General features: G+C 37.2%; 3 protein-coding genes and 2 pseudogenes across 11 annotated transcripts; 4 read left to right on the top strand and 1 right to left on the bottom strand.

The window, feature by feature from the left end:
- The first annotated feature begins 572 nt into the window (after positions 1–572).
- VOZ1 (vascular plant one zinc finger protein) lies at positions 573–5,298 on the top strand. 4 transcript variants are annotated; one of them, XM_089756002.1, is made up of 6 exons: positions 573–938; positions 1,022–1,072; positions 1,398–1,661; positions 1,887–2,036; positions 3,681–4,200; positions 4,328–5,298. In XM_089756002.1, the coding sequence occupies exons 3-6, from the start codon at positions 1,434–1,436 to the stop codon at positions 4,837–4,839; spliced, it is 1,410 nt and encodes a 469-aa protein (XP_089612128.1). In that variant the 5' UTR covers positions 573–938; positions 1,022–1,072; positions 1,398–1,433; the 3' UTR covers positions 4,840–5,298. The 4 variants fall into 4 exon arrangements, with proteins under 4 accessions (XP_089612128.1, XP_089612130.1, XP_089612131.1 ...); XM_089756005.1 differs by adding an exon at positions 2,919–2,926 and having other exon boundaries at positions 677–1,072; positions 3,641–4,200; XM_089756004.1 differs by lacking the exon at positions 1,022–1,072.
- Positions 5,299–5,606: 308 nt separating this feature from the next.
- Positions 5,607–7,202, bottom strand: LOC111275011 (transcription elongation factor 1 homolog). Of its 3 annotated transcripts, XM_022860083.2 has the most exons (5): positions 7,013–7,169; positions 6,476–6,598; positions 6,177–6,247; positions 6,032–6,053; positions 5,607–5,947 (listed from the first exon to the last, which is right to left on the bottom strand). In XM_022860083.2, exons 2-5 carry the CDS (start codon positions 6,586–6,588, stop codon positions 5,836–5,838), a joined length of 318 nt encoding a protein of 105 aa, XP_022715818.1. In that variant the 5' UTR covers positions 6,589–6,598; positions 7,013–7,169; the 3' UTR covers positions 5,607–5,835. The 3 variants fall into 3 exon arrangements, with proteins under 3 accessions (XP_022715818.1, XP_022715817.1, XP_022715816.1); XM_022860082.2 differs by lacking the exon at positions 6,032–6,053 and having other exon boundaries at positions 7,091–7,202; XM_022860081.2 differs by lacking the exon at positions 6,032–6,053 and having other exon boundaries at positions 7,013–7,170.
- Positions 7,203–7,323: 121 nt separating this feature from the next.
- On the top strand, positions 7,324–11,969 carry LOC111275010 (deneddylase). Of its 4 annotated transcripts, none has more exons than XM_022860079.2 (8): positions 7,327–7,776; positions 7,855–8,058; positions 8,203–8,694; positions 8,864–8,974; positions 9,497–9,685; positions 10,741–10,971; positions 11,385–11,505; positions 11,602–11,969. In XM_022860079.2, the coding sequence occupies exons 1-8, from the start codon at positions 7,357–7,359 to the stop codon at positions 11,754–11,756; spliced, it is 1,923 nt and encodes a 640-aa protein (XP_022715814.2). In that variant the 5' UTR covers positions 7,327–7,356; the 3' UTR covers positions 11,757–11,969. The 4 variants fall into 4 exon arrangements, with proteins under 4 accessions (XP_089612127.1, XP_089612126.1, XP_022715814.2 ...); XM_022860078.2 differs by having other exon boundaries at positions 8,200–8,694; XM_089756001.1 differs by lacking the exon at positions 10,741–10,971 and having other exon boundaries at positions 7,324–7,776; positions 8,200–8,694.
- A 595-nt stretch (positions 11,970–12,564) lies between these two features.
- Positions 12,565–14,032, top strand: LOC111274240 (cyanidin 3-O-galactoside 2''-O-xylosyltransferase FGGT1 pseudogene; annotated as a pseudogene).
- Positions 14,033–14,156: 124 nt separating this feature from the next.
- On the top strand, positions 14,157–15,841 carry LOC149511323 (cyanidin 3-O-galactoside 2''-O-xylosyltransferase FGGT1 pseudogene; annotated as a pseudogene).
- The last annotated feature ends 136 nt before the right edge of the window (positions 15,842–15,977 follow it).

Raw genomic sequence — 15,977 nt, 5'->3', positions numbered from 1 at the left:
TTAGACATTAAAAAGTTTCAGACACAAAAATATTTATTTTTTTATCTTGAATATATATAAAAATGAAAGTATTTTGTAGATAATTATATGACTCGAAATTCGTAATTTTTTTATTAAAAATTAAAATTTTAATTTCAATGACAAAAAAATTTATCATATTTAAATCAATACTCGGTTTTAGTTATTACTTTTTTATTTTCATTTTAGAGTATATAAATGAAACATAACTTGTTGAAATTAAGGCATTATATAGATCTTTGGCAAAAATAAAAGGCATCATGTAAATCTTATTAAATCATTGAATAATAAAAATAAAAATAAATTCACTAGTTGAAAATGTTATTCTTTGATTTAAAATTTAGTTAACTCTTCAGATCTAAAGAAAAAATTTAACAATCCTAAATTTATGATGCAATCCATTATTTACAAACACCCATGATTGTAATTTTTTCATTGTTAAAAGAAAGTTCGAGGTCATCATCGTAAATAGTTCAAAAACAAAGGGCATATTGCAAAACTAAATATTCTCTATCCGCCTATCCATGGTGTTATCCTCCTCTCCTGTTTAACTTTTGCCGCGTTACTGCGTTATGTACACATTGCCTTCTTCAATTTATTTCCTTAAAAAAAAAAAAAAAAACCCAAAAAATGCCTTCCTGATTGGAAATTGGGAAAATAAAATTAAAACCAAACCTCAAAAAAAAGAAAAGAAAAAGAAAAAGAAAAGCAAACACATAGTGGCAAGGAGCATCTCTTCTTTTAGTAGTTTTCTTTGGCTGAATGAACAGTGGACTCTTTTGTTTCATAGAATATTTACTTTTCTCTCTTTCTTGTAATTTCCCAGCACTTTCTTTTTCTCCATTTCTCTCACTCTACTTTTGTCTCAGAGGTTGCTCCATACAAAGTCGAGGAACTCCTGAGTCTTTGATCATTCTCCGGTTAGATTTCTAGGATAACTATTTCCATCTATTTTGATTCTACAATTTGCCTTTGATCTCATGCTGCCTTGTTTTAATCTCAGTTTTAAGGTATTTGGGAAATTGGGGTGCTTTTCTTTTTATATATAATTCAGGTTGGTTTTTTTTTTATTTAATTTTCTTGTTTATGGGACTTTAGTTTATATTGGTTTGATGTATATTTATTAACCGTGATTTCTATAATATTTTATAGTTTGGTTTTTTTTAATGGTAATTAGATAACTGTGGCAATCTCAGTGCTTTGATTTGAAAGGCAATCTCAGTGCCTTGTGTTTAATTTTTGATGTTTTGTTTTTTCCACTATTGTTAGTTGTAAACTGATATTTAGTTATAAAATTTAGGAATAAGACTAGTGATTATTGGATTGAATTTTCATCTGGGTTGATCTTGTGTTGCATTTTATTGCGCTTTGGATTGCAGGTTTTTGGTGGGAATTGTTGAGGCTTGTTTATTCTAATGGGGAAAGGTTCGAAAACCAACTGCAAGTCAGCATCCCACAAACTCTTCAAGGACAGGGCAAAGAACCGGGTGGATGATCTGCAAGGAATTTTCTTGGATCTGCAATTTGCCAGGAAGGAGAGTCGCAGCATTGATGTCACAGTCCTTGAGGAGCAAGTCCATCAGATGCTCCGTGAATGGAAAGCTGAGCTTAATGAACCTTCTCCAGCGTCTTCATTGCAACAAGTTAGCACTGCTTATATAAATTTTTATTTGAATTATATGTAAAATTTATATCAGTGTGAGTTTGTGTGAATGTATGGTTTAGTAGGTTGTATGCTGTTTGAAGGGTTTGGTCTGGCTGTTACAGAATGTAACTAAGATAAATGCTCATGAATTTTAATCTTATGGGGTTGAAAATACAGTCTAAAGTTTGTGATTGTGAATTGTGATCTTCATGGTGATTTACAGGGTGGGAGTCTTGGTTCATTTTCGTCAGACATTTGTCGGCTGTTGCAGCTTTGCGAGGAGGAAGATGATGCCACTAGTATATTAGCTGCACCAAAGCCAGAGCCTAATGATCAAAGCCTGCAAGTAGGAGATGCTGCTGCTTTCCAAGAGGTGATTTCTATTTGTCCTTGGATTCTTTGCTTTTTCATTTTCTTTTGGAATTTGCATAATGGCTGGACTGAAAACAGGTTTATTGAGTATGCTTAGACCAACATGAGCTTCAAGTTAAGTTGTCCATTCTAAGGGATGAGATTTCTATATTGTTGGAAGGCATTTGGTTGCTTCTTATGTAAGCACAGGATTTGGAGCTGTGTATGTTTATATATGTTCATGATTGTTTTTAGTTTTTAAAATGTGGTAAATGAGAGAAACAATGGAAAATTATGCTACTTGATCGTTTCTAATTTGTTTTTTTCCTGGATTGATGTTACAGAGTACAGAAGGCTACTACAATATGCTTGCAATTCTCTTTAATAGGGTTGTGATAAGTAATGTTCTGTTATTGGTTTCCTCAATAATTGTGTTTCGCTGTGAAAAACATGGGAGGATATATGATACATAGATTTTTTATCAGCAGGATATAGGATATTCTGTAAGAGCATCAAATATGTTTCATTGATTGCGCACTCAATGAATAGGAAGACAGGGATAACTGGTGGATTTCATTCTAAGATATCTTCTCACAGCCCAATAATCACTTATCATATTTTCTGTCTAATGAACACTGCACTCTTGTATTCTTCTTGTTAACATTTAGTTTGCAAATCATGTCAGTGTAATTGCAGTGAATTATCGTTCATTTGGAATTGCCACTTAAATCTAAATTGAGCCAATTAAGATTTTGATAGTATAGTATATTATTATTATTATAGATACCTATCAAATAATTGCTTTACTGCCATCTTACTTTATCGGCCTTAGGTGAGAAGACTGAGCCTGGCATGTTAGTCATGTGGAGTGGGGGTGTGCGGTATGGAATTATCATGCATGTAGATCAAGTGGTATTAGAGCCAACCGTTGACTCATCTAACTCTACGCTAAGTGCCCCAGTGGAAGTAGGCAAGGTGGGCTATTCTAGCTACTTAACAAGGTGCTGCGGTAAGGCAGTGGCAAAGTTTGACCACGTCAAGTACTCCAAAGGGGAGCCGGTGGGGTGGCAACCATGACAAGGGCATCACGAGACTTGGTGGGGTAGAATGTCATGCCAATTGCTCAAAAGGAGCAGGCAGGGTGCATTAATCCCACATCGGATAGGAAAGGAGAAGTCATTGGGCGTATAAACGTTGGTGTGGCACACCCTAATAAGCCGATTTTGTGGGGAAAGGGTAATGGCCACATGACAAGAGACCAAACTTCTGCCTAATAGGGCCCGAGTACCTAGAGTGTGCTTCTGGGCTGCTTTGTTGTGTAGAGTTGACAAGTTTGAGAAGTTGATGAATTTTTTCCCTTATATTGTTAGAATGGATGGTCAAAGCATAAACCAATTGCTGGTGTGTACTTTCCCCATGTTCGGCTTTATGCATGCTTTTACACCTCTTGGGTTGAGCTTACTGGGGCTTTAATTTGCTTTTTCTTGTTTATACTTTTGCATTAAAACATTATCTTTCCCTTGAGCTAATGTTTGTATCCATTGGTTTTTCTCTTAATTATATTTCTTGCATGTTTTGTAGTTAACAGTTTCCATTTTGCTTTGACATGTTATTATGTTGAAAAAGTTTTTCACTGGCAAGTTTTATAATCAATATGCTCTTACAGAGTTATGGAGTGAATCAGGATCAACATGAACGCGGCTTTCCATTAGTTGATCATAACAAAGAGTCACCTTCAGGCATCCGTGCCATGTCAGTTAACAACTTCGAAGGGGCTACACAATTGGAATACCATCAGTTCGATTTGCATCAGGATTTTGAGCACTTCTACGCAGGTTTCAATGGTACCGGTTTCTGTGGGGAGGATGCCTTGCCTCATACTTCTAGCTATCTGCCAAGTATATGCCCGCCACCAGCTGCATTCTTAGGTCCAAAGTGTGCACTTTGGGATTGTCCAAGGCCTGCTCAAGGGTTGGACTGGTGTCAGGACTACTGCAGTAGCTTTCATGCTGCTTTGGCAATGAATGAAGGCCCACCTGGAATGGGCCCTGTCCTGCGACCTGGTGGCATAGGCCTCAAGGATTGTCTGCTCTTTTCTGCTCTTAGTGCTAAGGCACAAGGAAAAGATGTGGGTATACCAGAATGTGAGGGAGCTGCAACTGCAAAGTCTCCATGGAATGCTCCTGGTATGTCTTATCAATATTGCTTGGTTATAGTGGCAACTTTTGAGTGAGAACAGAATATGTTCTCTAATCATGCACTATGTTCTTTATGACTTTTGTTAAGTTAATTAATTTTCTCCTGTGATTACAGAGCTCTTTGATCTTTCGGTTCTTGATGGTGAATCAATTAGGGAGTGGCTCTTTTTTGATAAGCCTCGAAGGGCATTTGAAAGTGGGAACAGAAAGCAGAGGTCTTTGCCAGATTACAGTGGGCGTGGCTGGCATGAGTCAAGAAAGCAAGTCATGAATGAATTTGGAGGACTGAAGAGATCATACTACATGGATCCACAGCCACTAAACCATTTTGAGTGGCACCTTTACGAATATGAGATCAACAAATGTGATGCTTGTGCCTTGTATAGATTGGAATTGAAGCTTGTCGATGGTAAGAAAAGTGCAAAGGGGAAATCAGCGAGTGATACAGTTGCTGATTTGCAGAAGCAGATGGGAAGGCTCACTGCAGAGTTCCCATCTGATAATAAGCGCTGTGTCAAAGGAAGGGCTAAGATTAATGCGACACCAACAAGTGACGAGCTCGATTATGGGCTTGGTGTGCAGTATGACTATCTTGTTGATAATTTAAATGGCTATTATCTAACCTAATTGAAGAAATCCTGATAAAAGATGAAGTAGCTGCATCCATTCGTCTAGTTATATATCTGCTGAAGCATTTTAACTTGTTGAAGGGGGTGGAAACTATGCATTTTTTCAAGTCCTTTTTGCAGTTCATTATCAGAAAACCAAGTCTAGCTCTTATTTTTGGTGACCATAAATTTGTATAGTTCACTTGCACACAGAAGTTATGTATTAGTTGTTGACGATCCTTGGTGCTGGCGCTCAATCTAACTTCTGGAAGACGGTTACAAGCAAAGAGAAATGGCTGTTTTTCGTCAGTCCATTTTTATACCTACTAAGACATGGTAAACAATAGAAGCTAATTGTATTTCTAGGGTTTTAAATACTATATGCTAAATGCCTAAATCTTTCAGCTGCTCATGAAAGATATCTCAGCCTGTAACTGGGTACATAATCAAAGACATTTCTTGAGTCATTATCACTTGATCTATGCTTGTAAATGATTTTGGATTTAGCACTCGTACGAAATTTTCGACTGTTTTCTTGAGGGAAGGTGTGATACAGAGGATAGCAGATAGTAAAAACAAGATATTCAAGAAAAATGATGATTGTGTGAATATTGCCTGCTATTGAAAATCCTTTCATGTTTCAATATTCTGAGATTACACTGCATAACTTTGCCCAACCACGAGCTGCAGCATGTAAAAAACATCTTTTTTAAATTTTAACCCTTTAAAAATTAGGAAAATGTCTCATCAGCCAATGGCTTGTCCAATTATATCTGCAAACCATCATTCGGAATAGCATAAAGTAATTGCATTACATCAAAATAAATTGGTTCATACAGCACGAAACAATAGCTAATAGCCCTTCGACAAAGTGCTCCCTTACCAGAATCGATAACTTAGGCTATTCATCATGAGATGCTGTTACATGTGCAAAGATTACCCCCACACCAACTATTCCCCCCAGAAACTAGCATAATTACAGGCGTAGCAAGTTCTAAAACATTCCTGGCTACTGCTAATCCCATTCAGACGTTGAAACCCGTTTTCTAGGCACATAACCTTCATCCTGATCTCCATCATCTTCAAGGTTGTTAACCCGCTCACATTCGTCGATCCACTCGCTGTATCTGGAAAGTCACAAGAAGAATAAATATAAAGGGAGATCAAGCTAGAGAGAAACAGAGATTAAACACCACATTGATAGCACTTACATGTCTATTGGTTCAGTCAAAGCTGCAAATACAGAGACAAAAGAAACGTGCATGAGTTAACAAAAAGACTGCCAACTTAGTTTTCATCACCACTACAAAAAACTTCATGTTCTTTATCAGCCAAAAATTATCGTATCATGAGTACCTGTTATAACGGTGCTGAAACTTTCCTGGCATATCCTGCAAGAGGCTTCGCCAATCAAGTTCTTCATATCACTGGAACAGATAAACACCAATACTTAGTACTCCGAATTATAACATAGATAAATCCTTACGACACAAGAAATCATTTTTCACATAACACACGTTTTCTCTTTTATCTTCATCAAAGATAAAATGGTTTACTAACCACAGAGTAGGAGGTATTGCCTCAAATTATCTCAGCTATTAGATCCAAATAAGGGTAAAATTCTCATAAAACAAATATAAGAAGTTTATACTTACAGGCGGCACTCAACACTGGTTCCATGGTTACAAAAGGGACAGCTGAAAACAGTGTCAAGCTTATCCATTCGCTTCTTAGGAGCTGGCTTTGCTCTTGATTTCCTCTTTCCCATACTTCAATTCCTTCATCATGTCAATTTACAACCAGAATGAGCATAAAAATTTCAGATTTAAGACAAATTTAAAGAATTCCCACCAAAAATCAGATTTTTCACTTCAAACCGTAACTAATTATTTCAGGCTTTCTTTTTTTGGGGATAAATAATTAGGTTAAGCGGTAAAACCAAATCTATTTTCTTTTTCCTCAAATTTCTCACAAAAAGTTTAAACCCTTCTTTAATTTTCTTTTCTTCTTAAGGATAAGCAACAGGAAAATAAAAATTAGGGCAGATTCCAAAAGCTAACCAACCCTATCGATGAAAATATCCACCAAATTTAAAGAAGCAGAAAAAATTAAAAGTTTATTTGGAAACAAATGATAACGACTATAACTCGAATTTCATCAACGAGGAAAAGAAATTAAATAATCGAACTTACCAGAGGGCAATTTCAATTAGCGAGAAAAAAGGAAACCCTAAACTTTTTCGATGCTTTTCAAAGGATAGGCGAAAATACCTGCTGAGGATTTTTTTTATTTGTCAATGGATAGTAATTTCTTCCGCCTCTGAGAAAGTGAGAAGTTGATATTTATAGTATTTTCCAAAGCGGTGTCTTAAGGTCCAAAACGACCTCGTTTCTTGGAAAACAGCTGAATCCCAAAACCTAACAACTCATTAAGCCTAAATCTGGCCACGTGTACATGTTGCTAACATGCGCCTACCTCAACGTTTTAAAATAAAAAACCTCCCAAAATCCCCAAAACCCTCTGCTCTGCTCCATCAATGGCTGCTCCATCAATGGCTTTAACTCACTCACTTTCCCCTCCATTTCTCATCAAATTTCCCTCTCATTCCTCTAACAAGTTCACCTTTTTTCACAAGCTACCCTTCCGCAACCCCAAAATTCCCTTCCTTATTCTCTCCCGTTCTTCTCCGAAACCAGCTCCATCCACCGAACAGGAAGCCCTAAAATTCATAGCGGACTCCGATGGAACCACGCTCCCTTGTGTTCGGACCTACGAAAACGACCTCGCTCGCCTCACCCTTGTTGGAGCCGTCGGCTTTGACCAAGCTTTGACGGCTGCAGCTGCCGATGGAGGCCGAGCCGCTACCGAGCACGTCGAGTCCGGTATCCCTGCTATGGTTATTGAAACTGTTTTCCCTGGCCCCACCGCTAAAAATGCCACCGTTTCAACCCGATTGGTTAGCTCATTTCTGTCCTCTCCAAATCATAAATTAATTATTAAATGTTTATCTTTTAATTTTAAATTTTTGGAACAGTTTTTGCCTGCTAGGAAAGTTAAAGAAAAAGCTCAAAAGCTGAAAAAGTCACTGTCTGAAGAAATTTTAGCGGGAACATCATCGAAAAACATACTGGCAATGACATTTAGGCAAGTGGTTATGCAAAAGCTTTGGAGTTTCGAACTGGTTTTGTTTTGTCCTGGAACCCAAAGAGATATGGAGGATCTTGAAAACCCAAGAGAGGTTAGATAACCGTTAGTATTTCTTATTTGTGGATTCTGTTATTTTCGTTATCTGTATGTCGACTTTTATAATTAATGTCTTTTCTGCAGGTCCCACTTGATACTGATAGGTTCAGTTCTCTTGTTATGCATTTCGTATCAGCAGGTTCTCACCTCGTTCACTCTCAGCTCGTCGGAAGAAAGGGTTATCTCTGTGCTGGGTGAACTTGTTTGCATCTTGGCTTTACAAAGCACTGAAAAACATTTCCTGGAAAATTTATTGGGAAAAACTTCCTATAACTTCTTTCTGTGGTTTCGGAAGTCGAAAAATATTGTATCAAAAGATTCCTCGGTTATTATATATGAAGCGTTTGAAGATGAGGTGGTTGAAAATGCCAAGAGTCTTCTTGAAAGTTTTAATTCGAGTAAAGAGAGTTTCAAGGCTATGGATTTGAGGAGGAAAAACTATGCGTGGACTCAACCTTTGCACTCTAAGTTGAAAAAGATTGGTGGTCATGAGTTTAGTGCTTGGACAAGTGAGTTTATACCTGCCTTTCGGCTGGAAATCAATGCAAATACATTTAAGGATGTAAAGTTTGAAGGATGGAGAAAATCTGACGAGAATAGGTGGGAAGTTCTTTTGACACACTCCCAGATGGTACTTTATTCTTTCCTCTCAGTGTTTGATCTTTTGATTTGTCTTTCATCTGGATAATTCTTTTTCATAATTAAGGTGTAGTTTTCATGTTGTATTTAGTTTTATATTGTGCATTGTTTTATGGAATGTTTGCCTTCTCTTTTTGATGCCAACTTATAAAAATGTGTAGGTTGGACTGGCTGATATGTTAGATATGTACTATGAAGATGTCTACTCACTGCCTAACAAACAACTACACAGTGGTGTGGTTGCCAATTATAACAGCTTGTCTAAAGCAAAGGTATTGAAATGCATATTGATTGTTTCTGTTTTTACTTATTGGTAAATGTTAAAAGTTGAAACTTTGTTGTTGTTTGGTTTTGTTTTGCTAACCTTTTTCCATCGGCTGGGCTCCTTGGTTCTTTAGAAATTTTAAGATAGGAGGTGATTGGTAAAAATTTGCGATTTAATAAATCAGTTAAGAAAATGTTAAAGAAGTTTCAAAGCTGTTGATTGTGGAAGTCTGTGTAAAAATCTTGATAATGCTTAGAAAAGTGTTAAACCCAGCACTGGATAGAGTTAACATGGATGTTTGAAATTACCTCTCAGAATTCATGAACTGTATGCTATATTTGACTTCTTTGCAAATTCATTGTTTTTCTTCTATTATTTTGTGGTTTTTTCTTTCTGAGGGGTTTAGGCTTTTATGATCTTGAAGGATCTTGCCATGAAAAGTTGCAATTGGTGTTTGATGTTTTGAGTTTAGTTGGTATGAATTGAGTTAAGTTCATTGGCATTGTCTAATTGTTTTTATTTCTTACAGAGGAGCTCTTCTTTCTTGAGAGTGGTATCTGCCACCATTGCAAGTGGAATTCTTCTCATTACCATCAGTACACTCAGTCAATTTAGTTTTCCTTATCTAGGCAAAGGAGGAAAGTACCCTGGAGGATCTAGGTCTCCATCGTCATCAATTATTGAGTCTACAACAATTCAATCTGTAGACACTGAAAAGGTGGGAATATACTGTGTACTATGTAGCTTTCTACTAATTCATTTTCAGTTTTATCTGTGTATTATTTTTGCATCCATGCTCAGTTAATGCAAAGATTAGAATAGGCGAACAAGTTTTTCCTAGAAATTTGCCATGTTTTTAAAGTCCTTGTGACCTTATACACATTTTCTTCGCTGCCAAAACATTCATGTGATCTAGAAATGCACTGTATAGAGCCCCTTTTTATTTTTGGACCAAAGAGAAATCTTATTCAAGAAAGATTTAGCAACAACAAGAAATAGTACATGTAACCAAATATAGGAGAAAAGAACCTCTAAGGAAGGCCTTGAACCATGCTCAGAAAAAGTAAATACCACGAAGGATAGAGGTTTTATGACCCAGCCATCAGGTCACATCCTGTTTCTAATTTAGCTTGTTAACCAATTTGCACTATTGTTAGAGCAATGTGTAACCAAACTCAGATGGAGCAATGATTAACCAAGCTCAGATGGCAAGATTCAATGCTTATTTTCCCAATTTTTTGATTTCTCCAGACTAGAACCACATCCCTTCCATGATCTGCAGTTCTTTGTGGAAGGCAGTGTACTTCAAAACTATTTCTGACTCTCTCTAAAATGTTATACTGCCATTTCTTCTCTTACAGTTGATGCTTCTATCATCTCCACTGATCTAGCAAGGAAAAACATGCTAGCTTCTTCAGAGACCCATATATTATTCAAATAATGCCTGAACCATTCTACAGACAATGGCCTGTGTATTTATATGTCATATTTGAACTTGGCGTAGTACATTCCTGGCTAATGCACTAAGAGAAGAGACAATGTCAAGATTAAATTTAAAACTTGTTAGTGGCTGAATTGTAAATAATATGGCCCCAATGCATGTAAGTGAACATCCCTAACAATATAGAGGTTAATGTTTGAAGCCTTTAATCCTTTATAATTCCTGTTTAAACTTCAGTTCTCTTTTATCTTTTCTTTTTTTTTTTTCCTTCTTTATTAAAGTTAAAATTTGCTTTTAATGTAAAAATTAATATATTGACTTCATATGGATAGTTGGAGGCATTTTGTATCTTGTTAGTCCGAAAGATTAAGGATGCCTTTGGCTGGCCTGGTGACATAGCAACAGAAACCAATCTTGGTGCCTGGATTGGTGAAATACCAAACTACTTGAAAGCACCTCATCAAGCTAATTCTAATAGTGAGGACGATTCAACTAGTTCTGCTGATGTGGAGAAAATGGATGCTGATATAAAATCATCTGTCCAGGATGTTGCTAGTTATCAGGTAAACTCATTGGTTTAGATTTTGCTTTTATATTTTCCATCATCTTTCTAGCTTTATACTAGGTATCAGAAAGAAAAGAGGGAGAAAAAGGAAAGTGGGAGCGTACTTAAGTTGACTTGTTTAATTCTTGACAAGCTTTATCTTGTGTGGAAAAAATGAATCCACTTATTGAACTGTGTGTTGGTGTCTACTTAAATTGACTTGGCTGGCAACTGTAACAGCAAAATTGGTTGCGGTCCTGGACCGGTATAGAGTAGCTCCATTTCATTAGAATTTGGATCTCAATTAAAGTTTGTCATGTGTTTTGTTGCTTGTTAGTATATAAATACGATTAAAAGTTTAAAGCAATCAAGTTTCCATCTATATTTCTAATTTGCATGCATGTCCTTTCTTTTTTTTTTTTTGGTGAAAAGGTGGTTTTGTCAACTGAAGGGAAAATAGTTGGGTTCCAACCTACAAGTCGGGTGGGTGTCAATCATTGGGCTGTCAATCCCTTAACAAAAGAGCTATATGGTGGGAAAAAAATTTCCCCTGGTAAGAATTTGTTACATTTCTTATATACAAGTCCTAACCTATACTGTTGCTAGTGGGCTTTGGTTAATGTTTTCATGTCATTTGTGTTTCAAGCAGGTTTAATCGATCGTCGTCTCAAGATCCGCCTTCCAAATGAGATTGTTGTAATTGAGTTGTTGATGTCAGTTAATCCAGATTCCTGCTTTGCATTAGCTAGGCCAATCCAATCATCTTTGCTTGGGTTGGCTTATACAAAGAGCTCATTGGAATAAAGTTGATGGCATTAATAAAGACAGGCTTTTTTTTTTTTTTTAATGTTAGTAGTTTTGGTTGAAGTTCGAGATTGTTTAAGGGTTATTCTCCAATGAGACTAAGTTGGGTGCAATCTCACCCTTGCACATATATAATACGTGTAATGCCCTTCCATATTTACAAATACATGAGAACAATACGGACACTGAATACAAGTATGATTTATGACTTAAGATTTTTTTAATAGGACTTAATGCTTTTACAGGAACAGAAATTCTATAGAAAATATTAGCCAAAATTTGTGATTGTGGATACAAATAGAAACTTGTAATTGAAGCGGAAGTATCGAGTATAGACTGCATCTATGCCTTGGTTAATTTACACGTAATCAAGCTAGTGAAAACGGCATTAAATTTAAATTTAATGTTTAATTTAATTGATTTATGTAATCATTTTAAAAAATATATATTCAATAAGTTTTATTTCAGTTATTTAAGTTTCCAATTTTAATATTTTAAAAATTGTTTCTTATCTCAAGTTATGAATTAAAAAAAAAAAACAACTTCACTTCAGATTTTTTTTATCATTTTGATTGTGAATCATGAAAATATTTTTTTGTTCGCTCCTAACGTACATTTTCAATATCTATCTTCTGTTTCCCATGACTAGTGTTTAAAAAAAAAAAAAATCAAATCCCAAGTTTGGTTCAAGTTTGGTTCCAAATTAGCCGTTATATAAAGCTAAATGCTTACATTTGAGGACATCTAAGTTCAAGTTTGGTCCCTATTTAGCTGATCATGTATTTTAGCTGATGCTGAAAGAGCAAGTATGGGCGAAAAAATGCTTCACATCGCGATGTATCCATGGTTTGCAGTTGGCCATATTACCCCATTTCTCCATCTCTCCAATAAATTAGCAGAAAGAAGACACAAAATCTCCTTCTTCTTGCCAACCAAAACACAACACAAGTTTGAGCCTTTCAACCTTCACCCCGATCTCATAACCTTCATTCCATTTGAAGTTCCTCACATTGATGGCCTCCCTCTTGGCATTGAAACAACAGCTGATATTCCTTTCGCACTGCAACCTCTCCTTATGGCTGCAATGGATCTCACACAACCAGCCATTGACGCTTCTCTCCGTGAACTCAAACCCCACTTCCTTTTCTATGATTTTGCTTCCTGGTCGCCTCTGTTGTGTCGCAAACTAGGCATCAAGTCCATGCATTACTGTACCATTAGCTCCGCAACTGTTGCCTATTTGATCAGTCCAACAAGAAAGATTCGTGAGAAAGGTTTGACAGGATCGGATCTCATGGAGCCTCCACCAGGTTTCCCTTATTCAAGTATCAAGTTAAGTGACTATGAAGCTCGAGGACTAGCTGCTGAGACAATAAAAGAATACGGAAATGGTATTTCATTCGTGGTGCGCCAATTAACTTCTTTAAATGAATGTGATGCTATTGGTTTCAAGACATGTAGGGAGATTGAAGGGCCTTACTGTGATTATATTGAAAAAAAATTTGAAAAGCCAGTGATATTGGCTGGACCAGTTGTGCCAGAGCCAACAAATAAGGTATTAGAAGAACGATGGGAAAAGTTGTTGAGCAGCTTTCAAGCTCAGACTGTAATATTTTGTGCCTTTGGGAGTGAGTGTGTTCTCAAGAGTGATCAATTTCAGGAATTGGTTTTAGGCCTTGAGCTTACAGGTTTACCATTCTTAGTTGCCCTGAAACCACCAATGGGAGCTGAAACAACTGAGTCAGCATTGCCGGAAGGATTCCAAGAGAGAGTAAAAGGAAGAGGATTTGTTCATGGGGATTGGGTACCACAACAAATGATCTTGAGGCACCCTTCTGTGGGATGTTTCGTGACCCATTGTGGTTACGGTTCTTTATCAGAGGCTATGGTTAATGATTGTCAATTGGTGTTATTGCCTCATGTTGGAGATCAGATAATTAATGCAAGATTGATGGCTGGAGATTTGAAAGTTGGAGTAGAAGTTGAGAAAGGTGCAGAAGATGGAACTTTCTCAAAGAACGATGTTTGCAAGGCAGTGATGGCCGTGATGGATGATGATAGTGAGGTGGGGAAAGAGGCCAGGGCAAACCATGCCAAATGGAGGGAGTTCCTTTTAGGCAACGGGCTTGAAAACTCCTACATTGATCGTTTTGTTGAGAAGTTGCATGCAATGATGTGATGATTTCCTGAATTTTAATGAAGTGTTCCACTTTTCAAGTTAATAATAAAGTACTAGAATCGTAACAATATCGGTGTATTATTTGTTTAGAATACAATATCGGTTCTTTCTACAGGCTGTTCCTGTTTGATGCCAATTAGGATTAAAATAGCGAAATCATCCTTTTATGTAGAGTACTTATCAAGGCCAAAAAGTTGGTTGGGGCAATAACTTTGACAATTCTTTTTTTGAAGTAAAAGCAAAAGGGAATATTTTCGTTGACAGCATGAAAAATATTTGGTTCTCCAAATGTGGCATATTTTGGTTTTCGTTTTCTAAAAAAGTCCTTCAGCATTAGTCACCAAACAGAAGTTTGAGTACTAGTTTTCTGTTTTGCGAGAAACCGGAAACAAAGAAACCAGGCATATTTTTGAAACAGAAGGCACCATAACTTTCCAGGCATTGTATATAAGCAATGCAGTGATTGCATTTGAGGGACACGAGTTGTTTTCCGACAAGCTGATTAGGAATTTTGGACCAATTTATCACAACACCAACAATGGCAGACAAAACCTTTCACATTGCAATGTATCCATGGTTTGCCCTTGGCCATATTACTGCATTTGTCCATATGGCCAACAAACTAGCGGAGAGAGGCCACAAAATTTCCTACTTCTTGCCGGCCAAAACACAGTGCAAGGTTGAGGCTTTCAATCTCCACCCGAATCTCATAACCTTCGTTCCAATCACTGTTCCACATGTTGAAGGTCTGCCTCTTGGCGCTGAAACAACAAACGATGTTCCTTTCCCTTTGCATCCTCTCATTATGACGGCCATGGACCTCACAGAACCTGATATTGAAGCTTCCCTCCGAGAACTAAAACCCCATTTCGTTTTCTTTGATTTCACTTGCTGGTTGCCAGCCTTGACTCGCAGGCTTGGCATCAAGTCCATGCTGTATTGTATCATTAGCTCTGCAACTATTGGCTATCTTCTTAGTCCAGCAAGAAAGACTCTTGAGAAAGGTTTGACAGGGTCTGATCTCCTGGAGCCTCCTGAAGGTTTCCCTTCTTCAAGTATCAAGCTACGCGCCCATGAAGCTCGAGGATTAGCTGCTGTAACAACAATGGATTATGGAAGTGGAATTTCATTTGTAGAGCGTCAGCTAAGGTCTTTAAGTGACTGTGATGCTATTGGTTTCAAGACATGTAGGGAGATTGAAGGGCCTTACTGTGAATATATTGGAAACCTGTTTGAAAAACCAGTGATTTTTGCTGGACCAGTAGTGCCAGAGCCACCAAAAATTGCGTTAGAAGAACGATGGGAAAAGTTATTAAACCGCTTTCAAGCTAAGACCATGATATTCTGTGCCTTTGGGAGTGAGTTTGTTCTCAAAAAAGATCAGTTCCAGGAATTGGTTTTAGGCCTTGAGCTTACAGGTTTACCATTCTTGGTTGCCCTCAAACCACCAATGGGAGCTGAAACAATTGAGTCAGCATTGCCAGAAGGATTCCAGGAGCGAGTAGAAGGAAGAGGAATAGTTCATGGAGGTTGGGTGCCGCAACAACTGATCTTGAGGCATCCTTCTTTAGGGTGTTTCGTGACTCACTGTGGCTCTGGTTCTTTGGCTGAGGCTATGATGAGTGATTGTCAGTTGGTGCTGTTGCCTAACGTTGGAGACCAGATAATTAATGCAAGAATGATGGCAGGACACTTGAAAATTGGAGTAGAAGTCGAGAAAGATGAAGATGGATTTTTTACAAAGGATGGTGTTTGCAAGGCAGTGAAGGCTGTAATGGATGATGATAGTGAGTTGGGGAAAGAGGCAAGGACCAACCATGCTAAGTGGAAAGAGTTCCTTTCAGAACCAGGCCTTGAAAACTCTTACATGGATGGTTTTGTTGAGATGCTGCATGCCCTACTATGAGTATTTCTTTCATTTTCTTATCCAAGTTCCTAGCTGTAATTTAATGTTTCTTTTCCTCCTATCAAATATGTTGCAAGGAAAATTGAAAATTTGTTTTCTATATTGTAAACATGATGTATTCAATAGTTTAATTATT

Source organism: Durio zibethinus, chromosome 26 (genome assembly GCF_047325235.1).
Source record: "Durio zibethinus cultivar Kanyao isolate XHJ-2024 chromosome 26, ASM4732523v1, whole genome shotgun sequence".
NCBI lineage: Eukaryota > Viridiplantae > Streptophyta > Magnoliopsida > Malvales > Malvaceae > Durio > Durio zibethinus.
Note: the sequence above shows the minus strand (reverse complement) of the source record. Positions and strands in the feature narration are given on the sequence as shown.